Source organism: Chelonia mydas, chromosome 1 (genome assembly GCF_015237465.2).
Source record: "Chelonia mydas isolate rCheMyd1 chromosome 1, rCheMyd1.pri.v2, whole genome shotgun sequence".
NCBI lineage: Eukaryota > Metazoa > Chordata > Testudines > Cheloniidae > Chelonia > Chelonia mydas.
This window is the reverse complement of record NC_057849.1, coordinates 276,912,571-276,936,197: the sequence shown is the minus strand read 5'-3', so window position 1 is coordinate 276,936,197 and position 23,627 is coordinate 276,912,571. Positions and strand designations below refer to the sequence as shown.

General features: G+C 38.9%; 1 protein-coding gene across 7 annotated transcripts in view; it reads left to right on the top strand.

Annotated features, from left to right (window-relative positions):
- The window catches only part of SYT1 (synaptotagmin 1), a 482,297-nt gene that overhangs the window by 353,056 nt on the left and 105,614 nt on the right, over positions 1-23,627 (top strand). For 5 of the 7 annotated variants that reach the window (XM_043547293.1, XM_037886013.2, XM_043547286.1 and 2 more), the window contains 3 exons: positions 2,794-2,978; positions 19,083-19,205; positions 23,125-23,292. In XM_043547293.1, the coding sequence (XP_043403228.1) occupies positions 2,794-2,978; positions 19,083-19,205; positions 23,125-23,292 (476 nt within the window). The remainder of the gene's footprint in view (positions 1-2,793; positions 2,979-19,082; positions 19,206-23,124; positions 23,293-23,627) is intronic. The other 2 variants (XM_037886032.2, XM_043547305.1) reach the window with 1 other exon arrangement.

The following is a 23,627-nucleotide window of genomic DNA, read 5'->3' as shown; positions in this document are numbered from 1 at the left end:
AAAACCTATACAGTTGAAATTTTACTTATGTTAAACCTCGTTTGTACATTCAGCGCCAGTAATACAAGGCTGAATGCTCTCTGCCAGTAGCAGTATTGTGATGAGCAATCTTCTTAACAGAGATTGTGCACTCATAGAGAAGAAAATATTCTTTACAGTCTGTCTGGTATGGGGTGTTTTCCTTTCTTTTCCTGAAGATTTGGCTGTTGAAGCCTTTTTGAAAGTCTCCAGAGCTTGGACAGCCTTAAAAGCTTCCTTCCTTTATACCTGTATTTGCTTTAACAAAAAGAACTGGGGAGTGTCTTCTTTGAAGAGATCAATTAAAAATTCTGTATCACTTTGAGCATCAGAGTCATTTGTTCGTGATTTAATTATAACAAGAGTTATTGTCTGCAATTAATTACAAATGGATTAAAATAAACAGTAAACAGTTTAACAAAGGAGCTGAGGGTCTGTGTGTCAAGGCAGCAGTGCTTGAAGAACTCCCCATGGTGCTGCTGCCTCATTACTCTGGGCTGCAGTGCCAGAGGGCCCCTTCATTCAACATGGTTTCAGCATGGAGGCACCTGACTGCCCCAGACACCCTCCTCTCATATTGTCTTTCTTCCCATGCAACATGCACATCCAGGCTAACCCCCATCCTGCCCACCTCAAGTCTCAATCCCTTGTGTCCCCCACCCTGGGGTATATTCTGTTTGCCTCTCCATATCCTCCCTTTCCTCCCATGGCTCCCCCGCCACAGAGTCCCCTCTTTCTTCTGGAGTCCATCTTCGTACCTCCTGTTGCCAGCCTGCCTCCCCACATCTCTGGAAGTATGGGCAATGCAGAGCTGGTGGAGCGGGTTGGCAGCACTGGAAAACAGAAATAGCTGCTGGATCTGAGCAATTCCTTTGGTTAATCTTGGCATAACTCAATTTAGATGATACTGAGTAAGGAGACTAGCACTTTGTGTTTAATTTCAGATGTTAAAAGTGGCCTACACCTCTGTTGTAGACTGTGTTTACATGTGATGTTTGGAATGTATGAGGACTGTGGGTTGGTGCGGTGGGGGGGTTAATAACAGAGGAACCCAATGAAACATGAGGAAAATAAGGTAAAATTTCCCAAAGGACGCATTTTTAAATGGTTTCTTCTGGAAGAGTTAGTAAATACTTTACAAAAAAATAAATGACATAGAAAAGTCAATTTCCCTCTAAAATATTGTGCTGAAATTTGAAAACAAAATTCAAAATGTAAAGCATGAAATGGAGATTTTAGTCTTGCAATAAGTGCAGATCTCAATGCAGTCTTAACTATGGAATTGCTACTGCCACGTCCATAAAATATTTCTGTTAAACAGCTGCTAATCTGCTCACTGTATCTGTTAACATTCATTTCTTTGATAATCAGTTCACATTTATTCTACATCCCGTACAACATCTCTTTTATGGCAACTACATTAAATGAACATTTGGAGGCACATAAAGTGTTATGGAATTTATTATTTAACTATTCCAAACATGTCTCCTAAAGTCTTTTTATATCTATCAGTAAAGCAGTGTGAAAAATAAAAAGTACAAATAAGGAAGCTGCTCACTAAAACTTTAATTTCCTTTTGAAGTGGCAGTCTCTAGTTCAACTTCCAGTAATCATGCTTTCCACTCTACTTGTCTGCTTTAAGCAATTAATTTTTCTGTATTTCCACTGTCCGCTTTCCTTTTGTGATTCACTGATGTAAATTTGTCAAATTCGGTTACCGCTTTTGTTGTGCCCTGTGTAATTTTAGAGATTTTTATGTGTTGACTTGAGAGAATACCTTGCAGATCTGATAGGCAGAATACATTTCAAGACACACAAATGATTCTCCTCTTTAAAACCCCATTGTTTATCACATTATGTATTTTTGTCACGTATGTCAATGAAAAGTATGGTAATCAGAAGAGGTCATATTAAAGTTTACTTATGTGAAGATAATTCTCATCATTCTCTTGATTTTTTGCAAGACCAATTCATCATCATCATCATTATTATTATTATTATTATTATGTATTATTTGTTTGTATTACAACAGTGTCTAGAAGCTTGGACCGAATCAATAAAATAAACAGACATGTTTTTCTTTATAAGAGTTCAATGAAGACATAGATGTACACTGAAACATTGCCAATATCAGAAGGACTTGATGGTTATCAGCATAGATGCCTGATTGAGCAGTCCTCTGACCTTGGTCATTGTTTACTGGTAACCTTGACCTGCATCTATGAGTAGTCCACTAGTCTGTCAAATAAAACAGTGGAGAAATGCTGCTCATTAAAATTGACTGTGTGGATCAGAGGCACTTCTTTACCTAAGCTCTGTTGGAGGCAAGTCCCCAGTCAGAGCCACATGACATCAAGCTAGATTGGTTTATCAGGCCATAATGCCAGGTGGGTTACAAGAATGATTATACAGAGAGAAGTAAACAATTTCCTCTAAACATGATTAACATTTTAAAGATGGTTTTTAAATTTTTGCTACATGCGTACCTTGTGAGTACATTAGACAAATCAAATTATTCCTGCTGATTAATCTAAACTGCAAGTTACATTCTTTGTTGTTTATTTCCAAGTATGTAGATAGATAATGCTTGCTTTGTTATATTAATGTTCTTTGTGTAAATATTCAATTGAGGGAAATATACAAATTCAACACAATATTTTTAGATACTTGCTCAAAGGTTGATAAAAGGTTTGGCTACAAATGAAATCTGTTGGTTTTTACATTTAAATTTACTAACAGTGTGCCACTTTGTGTGTGTTTCTTTTTCTCTTCCAGTGCCACCTTGGGCCTTAATAGCCATAGCCATAGTTGCAGTCCTATTAATCCTTACCTGCTGCTTTTGTCTCTGTAAGAAATGCTTGTTCAAAAAGAAGAACAAGAAGAAGGGAAAGGAAAAGGGAGGGAAGAACGCTATTAACATGAAAGATGTTAAAGATTTAGGGAAGACCATGAAAGACCAGGTAAAGTAGCCATCCTGTTTTTGGACACTGTTTATGTTTAAAGTGTTAAGTCTTCTAGCAATTATCTATTTTTGGTATTGCTCAATGGTTGGATAGTGGTGCTGTGTAGTGGAGACCAGCTGTATGTGCTTTGTCTTGGAGTTTCAGTTAGTAACCCCCTGGTGCCCATTGAAGGATGCCGACTCTACATGCACTGGTGCATGCTACTGATGGCAGCACTAGTCAATGCTTTCAAGGCAGCCAGTTAACTTCTCTCCTAATGAGAGGAGGAATACTGCAACTGGTCCATATAGAAGAGAGGTTTTTTGAGAAAATGGTGGTCTCAAAAATATAGCTGTGGGAGAGTCTTACAGCCATATCTATATAGGACTTTGACCAGGACCAGGTGCAATAGTGAGGTAGAGAGAACCCATGTTTGTATGAGTGGGGTACTAATCAAGTTCTTGTGAGACTAAATGACATGCAAGTGTGGACCTGGGCTACTAAAGTGCTTGCTACACAAAAACAGAAGCTTACCTAGAGAAAGACCAAAAGGAAAGTGCAGCAGAAGAATGGTGGAAGAGATGCAAAGGAACAGGGGAAAGGGATGAGAAAAGGAAAGAATAAAAGAAAATTGGACAGGGGGGATGAAGGCAGAGTTATATATGTGGGAGGGAGAAGATTAAAGGTGACAGAATACAGTTTTAGCTGAGAGCCAGTGAATGGCTTAGGGACAGATCCTCATGCTGCTGTTTGCGCAACATTAATTTGAGAACAGCAGAGAAACACTTGCTTCCGACCTGTTTTGTGTGAGAGAGGTGCTATACTTGGGCACTAACTGGAAGGTTGCAGGACCCTGCATCTAATCCAATGTTCCCTTGGAGCCACAGAATAGATTAGCATTGATCTGGAAGAAGACTGATTTTGACCAGAGGAAAATTCCACAGTGTTGGCTCTCTTGTGGGATGGGATGGTAAAGAGTTCAGCTGTAAGGTAAATACACAGGGTGGCAAAATACAAACGAAACCATCTTCACTAGTTATCCAATTAGTGCTAGGGTTGATGAGTGGGGATAAAATCACACTGTTGTGTAGATCATTTGGAAGTATTTCAGCAGCTAAGGACACACAGGAGTATGTTTTTCAAATGTAGATTCAGGAGAATTAAGGAACTGCAGGACAAAACCTTTTCAGCTGGAGTAGGTGCTTCAGCGTCACTTCTGCAAATAATTAAGATTTTGCATGGGGAAGATTAGAATCCAAAGGCACTCTTTGTGCACTTGGGATCTAATCCTGCACCACTGGAGTCAGTGGAAGTTCCACAGTTGATTTCAGCAGCAGGATCAGGCCCTTTACAGCATGCAGTATCAAGCCAGAGAGCTCTTTAATATTTCCTTACTCCTTACATTTGCAGACCCATTGACTAAATTTAGAGGCACAGTTTGCACATAACTGAAAATGGACTCTTCATTTACAGTGGCTAGCGCTGAAATGTGGACACACCATTTGAAAGCAATTAGCTTTACCAAGATATTACAGGCATTCCCTATACTTAGTAAGTAATATTGTGGGGAAAGCTCATTACCTTAAGACTGTATGGATCAACATTTTAATGGTGACCACTGTATATAGTTTCCTGTCATCAGAAGTCCCACAAAATATGTTAAATTCCACTGTTAAAGGGATCAATGAGGTGAAGCTCAGAATATTATTGAACAGAAAACTTGGATCTTCCCTTGCAAAAGTCTAATGAGAATTTTGGTTTACTTAATATGATAAATGTGAAAGAAATTTCTTATACTGTCTTGATTCAGGCACTTTGAGGAGGCATTCTTGGACTCCCTGTGTTTGAGCTATAGAATTTGTTCTCGTTTATTAATATTAAGTAATTGTGAGGTATTTCCCTCTGAGAAATTGTCTGAAAAAGCAGTTAATTAAATGCTGAGTTCGTCCTGGCCAGCTTTAGCAAACTTTTACCCATGGAAGCAAAAATAATTTGAAAATACTGTTTGAGCATATTGGGGATAAAATGCAGTGTGTTTGTGTGCTATCAAATGATACTAATGATAACAAACCTAACATTTCTTTGTAGGACAAGTAGTAGATATCTGTGTGAGATTTGTTCTATATCATATAAGACTGTTCTTTTACTTATAGTATATTATTAAGTGTTGTTTATTATACTTGTTATGACCTGGATAAATGACCAATGACTCTAGCATTGACATGTATTTAAAATATAAAATTGTGCTTAATAGTTAATGATGAGTTTGACACACAGTCCCTTTTTGGAGGAAAAGAAAGGTCAAATTCCAGTTACTAATTCATTGTCACGGAGATAATCAGAACTTTGCAAAAAGCATAGAGTTTCAAGTCATATAGAACTTAACATCTTCAAATGGTTTTTATATTTATTGTAAAACAAATGTGTCCATATATTTAGAATTTAACCAGCGGTCTGTTAATAAATGTACGCACCACTGAACATATAGGGTTGGATCCTCAGCTGGTGGAAATTGTCATATCCATTGAGGCCGGTGGAGCGATCACAATTTCCACCAATTGAGGATCTGCCTTGCTTGCCAACATCTTCAGAAATGGATTGCTAAAGTTAAGCTCTTAGGTCCATATTTAGGCATCTAAATCAGTGGCCTTATTTTCATAAACCCTGAGTACCTAGCAGCTCCTATCAACTTTAATTCCTAATCTGGAAAACCTTGACCATATTTGCAGTGTTTGTTTTTCAGGGTAAGCACAATCGGTTAATGATTTATTCTTGAATCAACACCGCAGGTTTTAGCACATGAAGACAGTGTACTGCTAAATTTAATGTAATATATTTCAGAAGGTAATCATTTTAGCGCCTCGGTTACAAATAAAATGGCAAGAGAGTGCCTCCGAGATATCAAGGAGATACATTTTAAAGCAAACAGACAAATAGATATAAAAAAGGTCTACTCTAATCCACCTGGAAAGAATTATTGAATTGGCCGTGTATGGTGCCAGAAATCTGAAATGTTGCCAAAGCACAAAGGCTTGATCCTGTAGTCATTAGGCCCTAACCTGCAAAGTTCTGCTCACCTCCTGGATTCAACACAGTGCCTTCAGCTCCCTTTGATTTCAGTGGAAGTTGAGTGCTCAATATCTCTTGGTAGGCAATAAGCAGCCTGCAAGTTCCAGTCCATAGTGCATGCAGAAGTCCCATTAACTTCACTGGGAATTATTCCACTTGATAGAGCTAAAGGATTGGGCCCTCAAAGTAACTTCTTTTTTTCTTCTTCCAATAAATAGTCATTAAAACCAATAACATTCCACTGACTCTAAGCCCTGATCCTGCTGGTAGCGGCCCTGTGAACACCTAGAGCCCCCTGAAGCCAATGAGGCTCTGCATGGTCATTGGGGTCCATGCTAGTAGATCTGATTGTAGTCAGAACTTTAGCCTTAGCACTGGTAACTGTTAGACACTGAATTGGGTAATATCCAGTATTCAGATAGATGCATCATTTTTCAGCATGTTCTTTTTCCTTAACATAATTTTAATATGATATTTTGAATAAATGTTGCTGTGACGAGGAAGAATAGTTAAAGTACACATTAGGGTCCTGATCTTGAAACCCTCACTCATGAGAGTAATTCTTATTCATGCAAGTAGAGCTATCCGCTCCAGCAGGACCAATCGCATGAGTAAAGGTTGCAGGATCAGGCCTTTCTTGTGAAAGGAGGTGAATAAAGAATATATTATCTGTGGAAAAAGGTCATTTCTCCTTGGTTTTTACTAATGTTTGTGTGTGGATATTTTAATTTTTATTTCTTCCTTCTATGTCATCCTTATCTATGTTGTGTCTCATGACTGTTCTGGATTGTCACTTGCGGTAGGTTTATTTTGCTATTTGGACACGCCTAATCTAAAGCTCTGATATATTTAGTCTCTTGACAGCTGTGGCTCCTCAGTGAAGATTTATACATAGCTTTGACACATCAAAAGGCTGAACTAAACTGATTTTTTTTATGGGATAAAAGGTTGTCATTTTCTCCATACTTAAAATATATTGAGTCAAAATGTACTAGAAAGCTCAAGTTTAAAATTGATATACGCAAAAAAGAAATGGACTGTTTTTATTTCTTTTTAATATGCATTTTCACTGTATCAAATCTAGACCAAAACAGAAAAATATTCAAAAACACCAAAAACACAATGGTCTCTTTATACTGGTGCTAAAATAATCAGCATCTCATGCTATTACTTTATTCTCATTATTTTGTAGTCTTAATACAGTGAATACACTTCAAGCTGTCAGCCAAAGTCTACTCCACACCAGATTGATTTCAGTGGTGTATTTCCAGAGTTACACTGGTGAACCTGGATGCAGCTGAGTCCAGCGTTTTTTAAAGATAGCCCTATCACAGTTTTCTGTGCTGCAGTTTATCAGTCTCTACCTATCTTCCAGTCTCTACCAATCTCCCATAATTTTCTCCTGCAGTTTTTTTTTTATCTGTAGAAAAACATCCAGCTCTAGAGACACTATAATAGCTGCTGATTTAATGGGTCTGAATTTAATTCATTGGTACAGCAAATTTCTTGCTTACGCTCAGCCTTTGGGAAAGGAATAGACTTAATCACTTCTGTGATGAACAGTGGCACTGAAAAATTATCAAAAATTCAGCCCTGTTTCTTGGAGAATAATTGCTGTGATGGTCTGCACCTTTTATTGGGTCACAGAGCATTTGTGGAGAAGGAGATTTAATATCTCAGACATTTCTAATTGCATCAGGCTGAAACACTGCTATTTGTGAGAGATTTTTATCTTGGGGGGAGTTTGTGTATTAGCTAAAGCAGGAGATTGGAAATCAGGCTGTATGGATTCCATCCCCAGTCCTGCCATTGACTCCTTGTGTGACCATGGGTAAATCGCTTAAGAACATAAGAACGGCCATACTTTGCCAGGCCAATGGTTCATTAAACCAGTGTCCTGTCTTTCAACAGTGGACAGTGCCAGATGCTTCAGAGGGAATGATGGACCTATCCTAAATGAACTTATATAATTTTTTAACCCAGTTATATTTTTAGCCTTCACAACATCTATTGGCAATGAATTCCACAGGTTGATAGTGCATTGTATGAGGTACTTCCTTATGTAGGTTTTAAACCTGCTGCCGATTAATTTCATTAGGTGATCATTAGTTCTCGTGTTACTTGAAGGGGTAAATAACCCTTCCTTATTCACTTTCTCCACAAACTATCCATGATTTTATTGACCTCTGTTGTCCCTCCGCTTCGTCACCTCTTTTCAAAACTGAACAATCCCCATCTTTCATGGCTCTTCGTATGGAAGCCGTTCCATAACCTGGATCATTTTTCTTTCCCTTTTCTATACCTTTTCCAATTCTAGTATATCTCTTTAGAGATGGGGCAACCAGAACTGCATTCAGTATTCAAGGTGTGGGTGTATCACAAATGTATATAGTGTGTGATACAGCATCGCCAGAGGGCAGCAGGAGAGTGTTAGAAGGGAGCCTTGTTCCCTGTAGAGGGAAGAAAGTTTGCTATAGATTAATTAAAGCACCTGAAGCCAATTAAAGCACCTGAAGCCAGTCACCTAATAATCCCCCCCCCCGCCCCCGCTCCCCGCTTCACTCAGACAAGGAAAGGAGTTGAAGCAGAGTGGATTGGTGTTGGAGCAGAGAGCAGTTTGGAGGGAAGCAGAAGAGAGTCTGGAGAAGTGCTGCGGTGGGCTAAGAAGACCAAGACCCTAGGTAAAGGGACACCTGATTTGTGCAGAGGGAGGGCAGGAAGTCCCACAATTTGAAGGGCAGGAGAGGGAAGTAATCCAGGGGAAGGAACCGCTAGTTCAAGCAGTTTACCGCTATCCCTCGGGCCCCTGGGCTGGGACCTGGAGTAGAGGGCGGGCCCGGGTCCCTCCCACTCCACTCCCCTCCTCTAGGACACTAGTGGGGCAGTTAATACCCCAGTTCAGGGGCGAGAAACGGTGCCCTGAATCCTCCCCAAGAAGAGAAAGCGCAAGACCCATCGAAGTAGTGCCAGCAATTTACCACAATTATGATATTTTCTATCTTATCTATCCCTTTCTGAATGGTTCCTGTTGGCTTTTTTAACTGTTGCTGCGCATTGAGCAGATATTTTCAGAGAACTATCCACAGTGACTCCAAGATCTTTCTTGAATGGTAAGAGCTAATTTAGAACCCACCATTTAGTATGTATAGTTAGGATTATGTTTTCCAATGTGCATTACTTTGCACTTATCAACCTTGAATTTCATCTTCCATTTTGTCACCAGTTTGTGAGATCCATTTGTAATTCTTTGCAGTCAGCTTTGGACTTAATTATCTCGAGTAATTTAGTATCATCTGCTAACTTTGCCATGTCACTGTATAACCCCTTTTCCAAATCATTTATGAATAGGTTGAACAGAACAAGTCCCAGTACAGATCCTTGAGGGACCCCACTATTTACCTCTTTCCATTGTGAAAACTGATCATTTATTCCTGCCCTTTGTTTCCTATTTTTTAATCAGTAATTCATGAGAGGACCTTCCCTCTTATCCTGTGACTGCTTACTATACTTAAGAATCTTTAGTGTGGGACATTGTCAAAGGCTTTCTGAAAGTCCAAGAATACTATATCAACTGGATCACCCTTGTCCACATGCCTGTTGACACACTCAAAGAATTCTGATAGATTGGTGAGAGATGATTTCCCTTTACAAAAGCTGTATTGACTCTTTCCCAATATATCTTGTTCATCTATACACCTGATAATTCTATACTATACTTTGCTATAATTTCAGCCAATTTTCCTGGTACTGAATTTAGCATTACTGGCCTGTAATCACCAGGATCGCCTCTGGAGCCTTTTTCAAAAGTTGGCATTATATTAACTACAGTCCAGTCATTTGATACAGAGACTGATTAAGCAATAAGTTACATACCACAATTAGTAGTGCTGCAATTTTATATTTGAGTTCCTTCAGAACTCTTGGGTGAATACCATCTAATCCTGGAGATTTATTACTGTTTAATTTATTAATTTGTTCCAAAACCTCTTCTACTGACACCTCAGTCTGGGACAGTTTCTCAGCTTTATCACCTAAAATGAATGGCTGAGGTGTAGGAATCTTCTTCACATCCTCTGCAGTAAAGACTGATGCAAATAATTCATTTAACAGATTCTCTGTGATAGCCTTGTCTTCCTCGAGTGCTCCTTTAGCAGCTTGATTGTCCATTGGCCCCAGTGATTGCTTGGCAGGCTTCTGATGTACTTAAAATATAACTGCTGTTTAGTTTTTCTGTCTTTTGCTAGTTGCCCTTCAAATGCTTTCTTGGCCTGCCTAATTATATTTTTACAGTTTACTTGCCCGAGTTTATGTTCCTTTCTATTTTCCTCAGTAGGATTTGACTTCCAATTTTTAAAAGCTGCCTTTTGCCTCTAACCACCTCTTTTTACTATGCTGTTTAGCCATGGTGGCACCTTTTTGGTCTTCTTACTGTTTTGTTTTGTTTTTATTTGGGGTGTACATTTAGTTTGAGCTTCCTTGTTTTTGTGTAGTTCCCCTTTTTGAAGTTAAATGCTGCCATGGTGGGTTTCTTCTGCATTTTCCCCTTCACAAGGATGTTAAATGTAATTACTTAATGGTCCGTATTACCAAGATGTTCAGCTATATTCACCCCTTGGAACAGATGGTGTGCTCCACTTAAGACGAAATCAAGAATTGCCTTTCCCCTTGTGGGTTCCAGGACAAGCAGCTCCAAGGAGTAGTCATTAATGGTATTTAGAAATTTGATCTCTGTATCCCATCCTGAGGTGACATGTGCCCAGTCAATATCAAGATAGTTGAAATCCCCCATTATTATTAAATTTTCTGTCTTTGTAGCCTCTCTAATCTCCCTACGCATTTCACAATCACTGTCCCCATTCTGGTCAGGTGGTTGGTAATATACTTCTTCTGCTGTATTCTTATTATTCAAACATGGAATTACTAAAGATTCTATGGTGCTGTTTCATTCACTTAAGATTTTTCCTATATTTGACTCTGTTTTCTTTCACATATAATGTGCTGACCCCCACAATCACACCAACTCTGTCATTCCTATATATTTTGTACCATGTTATTACAATGTCCCATTAATTATCATCATTCCAGCAAGTTTCTTTGATGCCTGTTATATCAGTGTCCTCTTTTTATACCAGGCACTCAAGTCCACACAATTTAGTATTTAGCCTTCTTGTGTTTATATACAAGCACTTATAAAATTTGTCAATATTTACTTGTCTGCCTTCCTGTGATGTAATTGAAAGGAGCTCTCTTTCATTTGACTGCTTCTCTTCGGTTCTTACCTGTATTTTATCTACTTCTATCCTCTCCTCTTTACTATAATATAAAGTATCCCCTCTCCGATGGGATGTATCTGTCTGAACCATGTGCTACACTGCAATTGTTGGCTTTCCCCCAGCCCTTAGTTTAAAAATTCCTCTATGACCTTTTTAATTTTATATGCCAGCAATCCGGTTCCATATTGGTTTAGGAGGAGTCCATCCTTCCTGTATAGGCTCCTCCTTTCCCAAATGTTCCCCAATTCCTAATAAACCTCTAATAAATCCCTCCCCAGTGTGACCACCATCATCTCATTCATGCATTGAGACCCTGCTGTTTTGACCGTCTAACTGGCACTGTACAAGGAATTGGAAGCATGCCAAAGAACGCTACCATGTTTAATTAATGTTTAACAGCTAGGAGACATTTACTCCATTAAACTCATTAAATTATACAATGGTAACGTCACTTCACCACCCTTCAGTGTGTAACTGATTAGTTAAACTAACTCCATGTTCTTATGGGCTATAAAACTCTTTGTCCGCATGGAAACAAAATATGCTGAAGGAATGAGCTTTTTAATACTAGATGCCTTCAGCTATCTACGAAACAGTGCAAAATAATGTACATTAACCCACAAAAAAAGCAAGCATCAAATCCCAGTCCCAATGAGGAGTCACAAAACTCCCATTGACTTCAGTAGAGCCAGGATTTCACCCGAGGGCCGATAGTGCCCAGCAAAAAAGTCAACTGTCAGGCAAGTGGATTTCTGGAACAAAGGTTCTCCAGCTGACACTAGCCTTCTCTTCTGTGATCCCTTTTCCAAACTGGACTCCTCTGAGTAAAGTTTTTTTATGTGGTAATGATCTGCTTCCCTGCTATGAGGTAGGCCATTTCCCATTCTGTGGTGTAGACTGTTTCCCTCTTTAATATCTTCTGACCAGCACATGACCTCTCTATAACTTAGTGGTCCACGCTAATTCAAACTAATGCAGACTTCTAGAATGCCCTTATTCAATGTCTTTTACATTTTTACTAGTAAAATTCATTTATTAATTTTTTAGGAAGTTCTTTTACAGTTAGAATGATTTTAAGTTATAATTTATACTCTAATATAAAATTATCTTAGATCTGTTACTTTCTGAGGTAAAGCAGTTGCATACTAGTTTCAATTATAATACCTTGTTTTCACTTACTCAGTAGACCAACCTCTGAGCTCCTTATTCAAGACCAGATTCTACTCGGCCCTTAACGAGCGCACCATAGCGATTGGAGAGCGTGCGAGGAGCCTTTCCCACTGCATAGTCCTCGCAAAGGACAGGCAGAATTGCAGCCTCTTCACTCTTTGATACAAAGGGCCTACTGCCTCGTTACTCCCTTGGGGTGCTCTGTGCCACAAAGGGGAAGGGAGAAAGTCAGACCATGTCTCTATCCTTCCCCCTCACGACAAACTAGCCAGTAGGGTTGGCCAGGCAGAGGAGGGAGAGGAGTAAGCTTCACACCTAGAGGGGTATAGTAGCAGTCCCCAGGTTCTTCCTTAACACACAGGTTCAGGTAGCTGTTCCCTGAAGCAGAATGCTTCCTAGTGGTCCTGAAAGATGCAGCTCCCCATCACCTCTTAGTTGTATGGGCTGTGCCTAAATGGCACAGTCAAGCTTTCAGTTGTTATACAGGAAAAGCACTCCGATACTACAGTGCTGAATGGATATAGCAAATCCATAGAGAGAAAACTCAAGCAAATGTATCTGATCAGTAGCTCTCTAAAATGTTCCCTTTTTAGGCTGAAATTTTCCATGTTTGGTCTCTACCCAAAAATGATTTTTTCTGGACCATATTTGAGTTATGGGACAGTGGAAAAGGCATACTTTTCCCATTCTAAACATTTCTGTGCACACTTTTTTTAACCAAAGCCACACCAAAAAAGGTTGAAGTTTGACATTTGCCAACATCCTATTGGTATGTTTGGACACGGGGAATTTTAAAAAATAGCTGTTGAGATAGGACTTCTGAGCATGTTTAGGGAGAGCTGCCCCCAGCAAGACATTTGCAGTCCATAATAATGTTATTGAACCTACAAAATTATGAACAATACAACAGATGCTATTATTATTATTATTAAGAACATAAGAATGGTCATACTGGGTCAGACCAAAGGTTCATCTAGCCTGCATCCTGTTTTCCAGCAGTGGCCAATGCCAGGTGCCCCAGAGGGAATGAACAGAACAGGTAATCATCAAGTGATCCATCCCCTATCGTTCATTCCCAGCTTCTGGCAAACAGAGGCTAGGGACACCATCCCTGCCCATCCTGGCTAATAGCCATTGATGGACCTATCCTCCATGAATTTATCTAGTTCTTTTTTGAACCCTGTTATAGTTTTGGTCTTCACAACATCCTCTGGCAAAGAGTTCCACAGGTTGACTGTGCATTGTGTGACTATTCAAAGGTTAACATTGTTAAGCAAAGGCATTTTCTCTTTAAAAATAAGCACAAAACTGAGGAATATAAATGCAAAGGCCTTCACTGATGCATTATTAAGACAACACAGTTAAAATCTCAAAAATCAGGAAATCCAAAAATTAATATCGAGATCCGCTTTAAACACAAGCATAGCAAATGCTCTCTCTGGTAGTTCCACTCTGCAGCTCCAAATATAGTCCAATCGCTATCTCAAGCAATTGTGCCAAAGGGGAAGACAACTTATTGCCTGATTTTAGCCTTTATAGCAACCTGGGGCTTCACATTTCATAAGGCTGGCTATGCTTATGTTAATTGCACTGTAAAATGCATACAGTCCAAATTGGATATAGTGACCTATTGTGGTTATAATGATTAATTTAGATTATCATGTTCAATTTCAGCACACTGATACTGGCTGCAGATAAAGGGGCTGCTTGTGGCGAGCTAACAGTGCCATATCTCCCACGCTTAGTAGAGTGTCTTCCAGCTTCCAGTCCATGTTCAGATTGCACCAAAGGTGGCAATATGGCCACAAACAATACCCAAACGAGCCAGCGAGAGCTAATGAAACACTTCAAAAGCCTTGTCTAAACTCACAACACTCCTCAAAACCAAAACATTTTGAGTAACTGGCTGTCCATTTAAAACCTGGATAACAAGGGAGAAAGTGATGTCAAAACACCCCGTGCTGGACACAGCTCATTACATGCGTCGGTATGGCCCAGTGCTGATGCAGGACAACAGTCTTGCAGCAGTAATGGATAAAGTAGATTTCACAGTAACCAAAGCCTGGCTCAGCCACTGGAAACTGTGACACAAAATGGGTTTTTAATGAATTCATGGAGAGAAAGCAGATGCTGGAAGAATGAGACTTGCCTCTCCTTCTGAGGGACTCTGATAAGCGGATGTAGTTACAATAGCAAGGAGACCAGGCTGTTTTTTTGGTGGATGATGGGAAATCAGCCAGTAACTTTTAAAGGTCCTCCTGTCCCTATGGAATAAAAGATCGGGGGGGGTCACAGCTATGTTGTTCTTGAATGTGTGTGGAACTAATAAGATATGTACTCACATTGTGGGGATTTCAGCAGTTTCTTATTGTTTTCTTTGGAAATTCAATACACCTGTGGAGGTTAGAAAAAACAAGCCTGAATGATTGCACTTGAGTTTGGCTTAAAATAAAAGAGAGGGATGGAGCTAGGCCATCAAATTTGGGAAAAGGAGGGGATTGCCCTTGTGACAAACTGCATTGTTGGACAAAGTACAGAATTTTCTCTTTATAATATGAATATTGTTTTCCTGCCTGCACACTCAATAAGCTTTGCGCAATCCTGAGGCCAGAGCAGCATGCAGGCATTAAAAATAACCCCATTTTTCACCATGTGAACAAAAAGGTTGGCTGATATGATAGCCTTGGGTGGAATTCAGACTGCAATGAATGTTGCTTGGCAGGTAGACTTACAGACTGTACTCTACATGATTTTATTTTATTTTCACTACCAGGTTGTTTTCACGGTTGCTATTGTTATCTGTTTCTTGAAGCATGAATTCATGGTCCACTTAGTGTGTGGAAACAATCCTGAGGACACTATTGATGAAAATATCCCTCTACAAATGACACTGGAACAGTTTAGCCTATTTGGAGCCCTAGCTAGGTCATAGTGAAATTACTGAGGAGCTAGCAAATGCAATGCTGTAAGATAACGGAGACCAGATGCATAAGGGACTGGAGACGTCTTCATGGATCTTTGCATGGAGATCCCTCATACATGATTCCTCTACCTTTCTATGTAGAAGGGGGAGGATGACCACCCCTGCTGCAGTATTTTCGCATTTTGTGACTCTCGTGGCTCAGCTCTGTGTCGATAGAGATTCAGGAAGTTGAGGCGGATCAGAGGACCCACTGTGCTCAGTCCCTTGTAGACCTTCAGAGTTTCCATGTGAAATTCTGGGAGTAGTAAATAGAGCCTTGGCCTGTATTAGTCCTTTAGGGTCCCCTTTGTGGCTAATGCTGAGAAGTTACAGGGTAACCAAATCATAATGGGAGCTTGGCCCTGATGGGGGCTATGCTGTGAGGGAAGGAAGGACAGGAGAACCAGCAGAAGAACAGCTGTCCCTGCAGGCTGACTCCTGTCTGCACATGAAAAAGGCCTGTTGGGGAGCAAGACCCCCATGAGGAAAAATTCAAGAAACACTCTTTGTTGAACCCTATAGAATTCTGACTCCTCCCAAGTTTTTCTAGCACTGAGGGAATCGAGAAGAGATGAGACTACTGAAAATGAGGAAGGATCTTTGTTTATAGCGCTGCACAAGGAAATAGACGTGTACAAATCCAATGTGCTATGGAAATGAGGAAAGAACAAGCACGTTGTGACTGTTACTCACTTTCTGACTTGAATTGCTCTAATGTAGTTTTCTGGAAGGCACTTAAACAGCAGAAGAGCTTTAAAAAGAGTTAACTAAAACATGATACAGAAACGGAAATCAGAGTGGCATATGTTAATTGATGTCTGCACCACTGGCTAGAACTAGTTACAATGGCCATTCAAATATGGATCAAATAACACATTTGTCAACAATCCTTATAATCATCAGAGTTTACCTTAAAACATACAAGATATATAGTGGGGTGAGTTCTGTTGTGGCTACAACCTTAACTTTTGCATTTCCTAACTTTTTGTGACATGAGTGTGAAACCTTTCACCTTTATGTTGCACTAACACAGGAATTTTTTTGCACTGCTCTGCATGTTTACGTATATGTGCACACACAAATACGTAAAAAACATACATATGATGATATGATATCATGGTTTTATTGTTTTTTGTGAACATTACTCAGAAATGCTGAAATCTCATGAGTGAATTATGAAGTCATCCCAAATTAGTGCAAATAAAACCCATCCCCACAACCGCACCATAACGTATTCTATTTATGCTGAATATTTTACAGAAAAACAAATTTTAAAATATTTAATGGCCTTTAAAAAATTAGTAAAGAAACTTTTCACATCCCTCTCCCTGTAAACCAGTGCTGCCTGAGCACCGTGAAATCAATTGTACAAGCCTGAAGAGGAAGAGAAATTATAATTATAAACTTTTTAATAGTTCTAAAAACAATCTAAAATAGTTTACAGGCATGCTCGATCACAATATATTGGACCTAAAAACTAAAACACTATGATCATTGAAAAAAAAAAAGATGAAAAAAACCAGGAGGGTCACAGTACATTTCCTTTAAATATTCCCTTTCCAAAGAACCTCAACATAAAATGAAAATCCCTAGGTGGTGCTTCAACTACTTTCAGTGCTGCTTCGTCTTTGGAACAGAGTAGATGCATCACATGAGAAACTTCTGTGCCAACTTCTTTTGACCCAGATTCTATTAAAGTACCAACCTTTGATTTAAAAGCAAATTCCTTCCTTAAAGATAAAAATTATTGTATGCAGCTTGCTATGGTAACATCCTGTCCCTCCTCTTCTCCTGACCTTCGTAAAATCAACGCACTTGATCCTATTCTCAAAGTTTTATAAGTCTCCTGAATTTCTGGCCCAAGGTCAGAAAGAACGATCTCGCTGCTGGAATGCCACTTTCATGCTCATAAAATTTGCAAATATAACACTATATATTCATAAAAAGAAAAGGAGTACTTGTGGCACCGTAGAGACTAACAAATTTATTTGAGCATAAGCTTTCATGAGCTACAGCTCGCTTCATTCAGTTGAATGCATCCAATGAAGTGAGCTGTAGCTCACGAAAGCTTATGCTCAAATAAATTTGTTAGTCTCTAAGGTGCCACAAGTACTCCTTTTCTTTTTGCGAATACAGACTAACATGGTTGCTACTCTGAAACTATATATTCATACAATCTACTGGAGCAAACATGCCAACTATCCCTAGGTAAAAAGAACAGTCTCTGATTTTTAGCAAAACATTTAGCATTTTACCCTCCAGAAATCTTAGTCCAATATTTTAAAGGAGTTGAAAGGTACAACCCTATTTTTTTCTTCCCACCAGTCCCTCTTTCTAAAGTTCAAGTGCTGACATATATCCTATATATGCAGTAAAGAGGTTATAACTAACAAAAACAAGGATAGTTGGAACAGGTCCTTATTATTTGACTTTCTGAGCTAAATCTTCTTCACAGCGAAGTAAAAAACTAAACTCCCATTCGCTTCAATGGAAGTAAGATCAGTGTATGTTGTCTTCTCCGTAATCACTGGCTTTTGGCGCATTATAGAAATTTCAGAAGCTTTTCAAGCACTCCCTAAAAGGTACATGCAAGAGTGTAAATCTATGATGAATGCAATTTTCTCATATCAATACCAGGTAAGTATTCAGTGTTTAATTCTTTGCTCTTGTGCTCTTGATATTATTTTCATGCTTATAAGGAAATTTTAATAATTTCATTTTAATATTTGGCTCATTACCCTGAGCCCCATCATTTAGTTCTCCCTCGGCAAAAGTTTGCAAGATGGGGCACTTTTAATATGTTTTAATAATTGTATGTATTCCTTTGCAACAAGAATACTTCTGCTTTCTGGTACAGCACAAAAGGATGTTTTCAAATTGTATTTTTCTCTTGTGTGGCATCTAAGATAGTTGCTAAGTCTTAAAAAGAAGATTGCTGTTTTATGTAATAGACAAAATTATATTTCTCTCTAACTTTATTAAAATCAGTGCACCTGTAAATCAGTTTGGTTCAGCCTGGCTTTGTATAAAGAATGAATAAAAGGACAATGGGACTAGTGTGGTGGCCTTTTCTATGAACATGCATTTGCTAGTAGCATGGTGATACCTTTTGCTTCCATATTCATCCTAAATAACAACCTGTCAAATGTAGGAAGAACTCACCCACAATACTCTTTTTACCAGCCGTAATCCTACAGAAACATGTGGCTCTGTTGCAAATAATTCACAGCATGCACAGCTAGATTTGACATTGCTGAGATCTGTTTAAGGGGAATGAATGTGACTTTGCCTACTAAATAGCATGTTTGTCCACATTTGGCCTCTTTAAGAGGCAATTGGATCAGAGCAGACTTTTAAAAATATCAAGTTGACATTGACTTTCTGTTTTCAGACTTTGTAACAGTTCTTGCTGGCCATGTCCCAAGAAGCTTTCTTCCTACTTCCATTGCTTCCCTGCTGCTTGCTGATTTAAAAAAAAGTTTTCTTGTGCAACTTGAATACTGTAAATATATGTAAACAGCATATATGGATTTGTGACATCATGCTTGCTTTTAATGGCTTTACAATAGATTTGAGGACAGAGTATCTATTTTAGGTTAGTGTGAAGAAGCTAGTCATATTTATTATTGTTTTGTTTTTTCTTTGCAGGCCCTTAAGGATGATGATGCTGAGACTGGACTGACTGATGGGGAAGATAAAGAAGAACCCAAAGAAGAGGAAAAACTAGGGAAAATCCAATATTCTTTGGATTATGACTTCCAGAACAATCAGGTGTGGAACAAACAACCAGTGATACATTGCTGTGCGGGTGAAAGGAGACTGCAAAAATACAGACATGCAGAGTAGATACTCAGCATTCTAGCTTGCATTGAAGAAAATTAGAAAGCAAGCCTGAAGCTTTATGAAACAATTCCTTCTCCATTTATGTTTAATACATGTTAAGGGTACACTGCATTTCTAATCAAACTTTATGCCAAAGTTTTTTCTAATTATTATTATTATTATTTATTATTATTATTATTTATCATTTGTTAACTATTTGTATTACAGTATCGCCTACAAACTCCAAACAAGATTGGGCCCCATTGTGCTAGGCAGTCTATGAATGCATTGTAAGACAGTCATTGCCCTAAGGAGTTTATAATCTAAACAGACAAGACAGACAAAGTGTGGGAGGGAAAATGGAGGCACAGAGAGGCTCAGTGACTCATCCAAAGTCTCACAGCAGGTCAATGGTACAGTGGAGGATAATCTCCTGACCTCCAGTCAAATGGTCTATACATTGGCACATGCTGTCTCTCTAATTAATTAGAATTCCAGGCTCTCTTATCTAGTTCTGTCGGGTTTAGCAGATATGTACACCCTGCTAATCAATCCTTAGTCTGTCAGTGAAGTCCAAATAAAAGGGTTCTGCCCTTAAGAACTCTGCAGGGAGTTGGACAGAAAAAAATCTCCTATCTCCACTAATACCACCACCTGAAATTTGGAGGCTGGAAATTGATACATTCGAGGTTTGGCTGCTTCTCCAGACTATGAACGGGAACAGCAGCCGTGACCCAGTGCAGACCACCATAAACGTGGAATTTCCGGGGCGTGGATCTGTTTTCTGTGGACCTGCTTCCCATGTCTTTCACCACTCCCTGAGCTTGCCCACATTCCTCTGCTGTGCCAGGCATGGAGTGCAAAGCTTCCTTGTTTGGTATCTGCACTCTTCAGTCTCCACAATTTTCATGCTCATATGCACAAGCACTCACTCACTTTGAAAAGACTTTTTCATTTATTTGGGACAGAAAACTCCAAAGAATGTTTCTTCTCCAAGTTATTGTCTTTGGGTGAACTTTTCATTTGAGAAATCAGATCACAGGTTTGTTGTCTTTAAGGCTTTTAGTCAGAACAAAAAATTATTCTCTATTTAGGGAAAGAAATGAATATTGACTGAAATTCCTGTAAATTTCTTCATCTAAACTAACTTCTATATGTAGTTTGCAATCTATTTCCACTAACATACATTCAGATTCTTTATCTAATGCTCTTCTTGGCATAAAATATATTTGTTTCAGGAGTGGAGGGGGGAGTATAGGCAGAAATTAAGAAATTCCCTGTATCTGCAGGAGGACATTGCATAAGGCTATGTCCCAGCACTATCAACTTTATTCCCCAAATCATTTTAACTAACTTCTAACTGCCACTGCTTCTGCTTTTCAAAGCAAGGGGCAACAAGAATTCTGAAGTCTTTCTAGAGCCTATGGATGAAGGAACTTTTTCCTCAACTCCCCAAGCAAACCCTGTAGTAAGAATTCTCTGCCCTATAGTCCTTTACCTGGCCTGTCTTCATCACTTGAAATCCATAGGAAACTTCAGAATCTTCAAAGGGCAGAAGATCTAAGGGAGAAAAAAAGAAAGAATAGCTGCAAATCTTTTGTGATAAATAGATCTGAGATCCCATAGAAGATGAGAATAAACTTTCTTTGTGAATTTTATTAAGGAAATGCCACATTGAGTTTGAGAACTAAATTTTCCAAAAACAAAACAGAATGTGATTAAAAACCATTTATTTCTTTTCCTCACACCACATCTTTGATAGTGTGCCATGTTTAATTAAGGTGCGAAATTGTATTTGTTGTGGGTTCCTATTTTATTCTGCTGCCCTAACTCTAAGATTAAATTTCCCTTCTGAGCTCTGGTACTTCCTTGGATGTTAGTGGTGTGATGGTGCAGCAAAGTTGCATGGAGCTGGAAACTGGAAACCCAATTACCATTTGGTGTATTCAGCTGGGTTAAAAATGGGAACAAGCTGACCAAAATACTCTTTCAGGCATGATGTTTGTGTTTTAGAGCGCAAGCTTTTAAAATGGAAGTGAATTCCTTTTCCGCTCTGTTAACTGTCATAGGCTCATTTTTCACTCTTTTATGTGAAAGATTTGAGGTAGATTCTGAGCCTGTCCATGTATTTATGAACTATTATGCATCTAGAATAGCAATGAGAGAGAGAAGGGAAAGTGCCGAGTAGAGGTAAAGGAAAAATGCTTCATGGAGCTTAAGAAGGTAGGAAAGCACATATGACACATTGTGAATTTAAAATAGGCAAAAATAAATCCCACTTTGAAGAATCTGGGAGAATACAGTTACTTTCCCAGGTGAGAATGTAGTTGTTCCAATTGCTTGAGGTCCTATTTCTAATTTTTACATAACTGATCTATGAGAACAAAGAATGTCTTGTGGTAAAGGCACTGGATTGTGACTTAGAAGGATCTGCCTGGGTGTCCCAGCTTAGCCTCACATTTCCTTTGTGACCTTGAACAAGTCACCTAGGCCCAGAGTTTTAAGGTATTTAGGTATTGCTGCACACAGTGTTGCAACGTCTAACTAATTTAGGAGCCTAAATCTCTTTTTCAAAAAATGATTTAGGCACTCTGAGTCGATGAGATTTAGGCTCCTGTGTGCCTAAACCCCTTTATGCTCCTAAATCAGTTAGGCATTACAGTGAAGTCTACAAAGATGGCTAAAAGCCTTTAAAAATCTGGGCCATAAAGACTCTTTGTTCTCTGCCTGTAAAATGAGTGTGCAAATACTGCCTTTCTCTAACCCTTCGTATATGTTGTCTATTCAGCTTGTAAGAGCTTCCGTGCTGGGAGTGTCTTTTACTACCCGCATGTACGGCGTTTAACAGAGTAGGGCCCTGATCTCAGCTGGTTCTCTAGGGGCTACTGTAATACAAATAATAGTCATCGTCAGCTCTAGAGCAGGACTTCCATCTTTCTGTGACTGATAAAAAAAGATATTGTGGGTAACATTATCGAAAGTGCCTAGGCCTGGGTTTTTAAAGGTATATAGGCATTGCTGTGCTCAGTGTAGCAACACCTAATTGATTTAGGAGCCTGTCACATTTTGAAAAGGGATTTAGGCACATAAGTGCTTAAATCCCTTTTAAAATGAGACTTAAGCTCCTAAAACAGTTAGGTGTTGCACACAGAAGTGCCTAAATACCTTCAAAAATCTGAGCCAAAGTGCCTTTACCACCTGAGTCTATTTTCAGAAGTGATTTAGACACTTAGAGTCTATACCTCATTGACCTGCAGTCACTTATATGCCTTTAAAAATATTACTGTTTAGTGCCTAAGACTCATGTTTGCACAGAGAAATAAATGTGAAGATTGCAAGACCCACTTTTTCTATGAAAATTCTACCCCATACCAAAGATTTGCATTTAACTTTCTTGTTTCTTTTTTTAGGTAGTTTGGGGATGGTTTTGGAATACAAATTTCATAGTCAAAATTGCACATTCATGATTGTTTAACAAAGTATTTTCTAATCACAGTGCCCTGCACAGAAAACGAGTGCACAAGCAACTATAGCAATTGGAAACCTATTTGATTGCAGTCTTTTTTTAAAAAATGAATTTCATATTTAACTGTAATCAGCTGCTCTTTAAAGAGCCTCTTTTCTGCTTAAAAACACACTGCCTACAGTCTCCTTCTTCCATAACTGGTTTTATGCAGTCTATAGCTTTGCTCCGTTTGCCTTTTGTGGAGAGGCTCTTGAAAGGATGGTAGATGTTTTTGTTTGCTTTTTTCTTTTAAAGCTGAGCAACAAGCGAAAAAGAAAAAATAGTAATGACCGAAAAATCTCCATTTTTGACTACAGAAATCTTGTCTCTTCAGTATTCTGTTCTCTCTCTCTCTCCTTTCAGCTTTTGGTAGGGATTATTCAGGCAGCTGAGCTCCCTGCTTTAGATATGGGTGGAACATCTGATCCCTATGTGAAAGTTTTCCTGCTGCCTGATAAGAAGAAGAAATATGAAACAAAAGTCCACAGAAAGACCCTTAACCCTGTCTTCAATGAGCAATTTACGTTCAAGGTATCCCTTTGATAATTATTTGGAACTCATTTCTTTGTTCATTACATAGAGTAAAGTTTCATCTCATGCTCAGTATTGCTCATGTCTTTGTTAGTTGGTGACCTGAGGCACAGTGGATTTTTCTCTTGCAGAAACCTTTGAGATTCAGTTTTGTGATGAAAAATGTAGTCACATTGGGCCAGATCCTTTGAGGGTGTGATTAGACTTAGCTTCACTCGCTACAATTAAGCTATGCCCATTATTCTAACTGGAGGTCTGGCCCATACCTCGTAGTTGGAGACTACTACAAAACAGAGTGACACTTTGACAAAGGTATATGTGAATTTCACTCAACC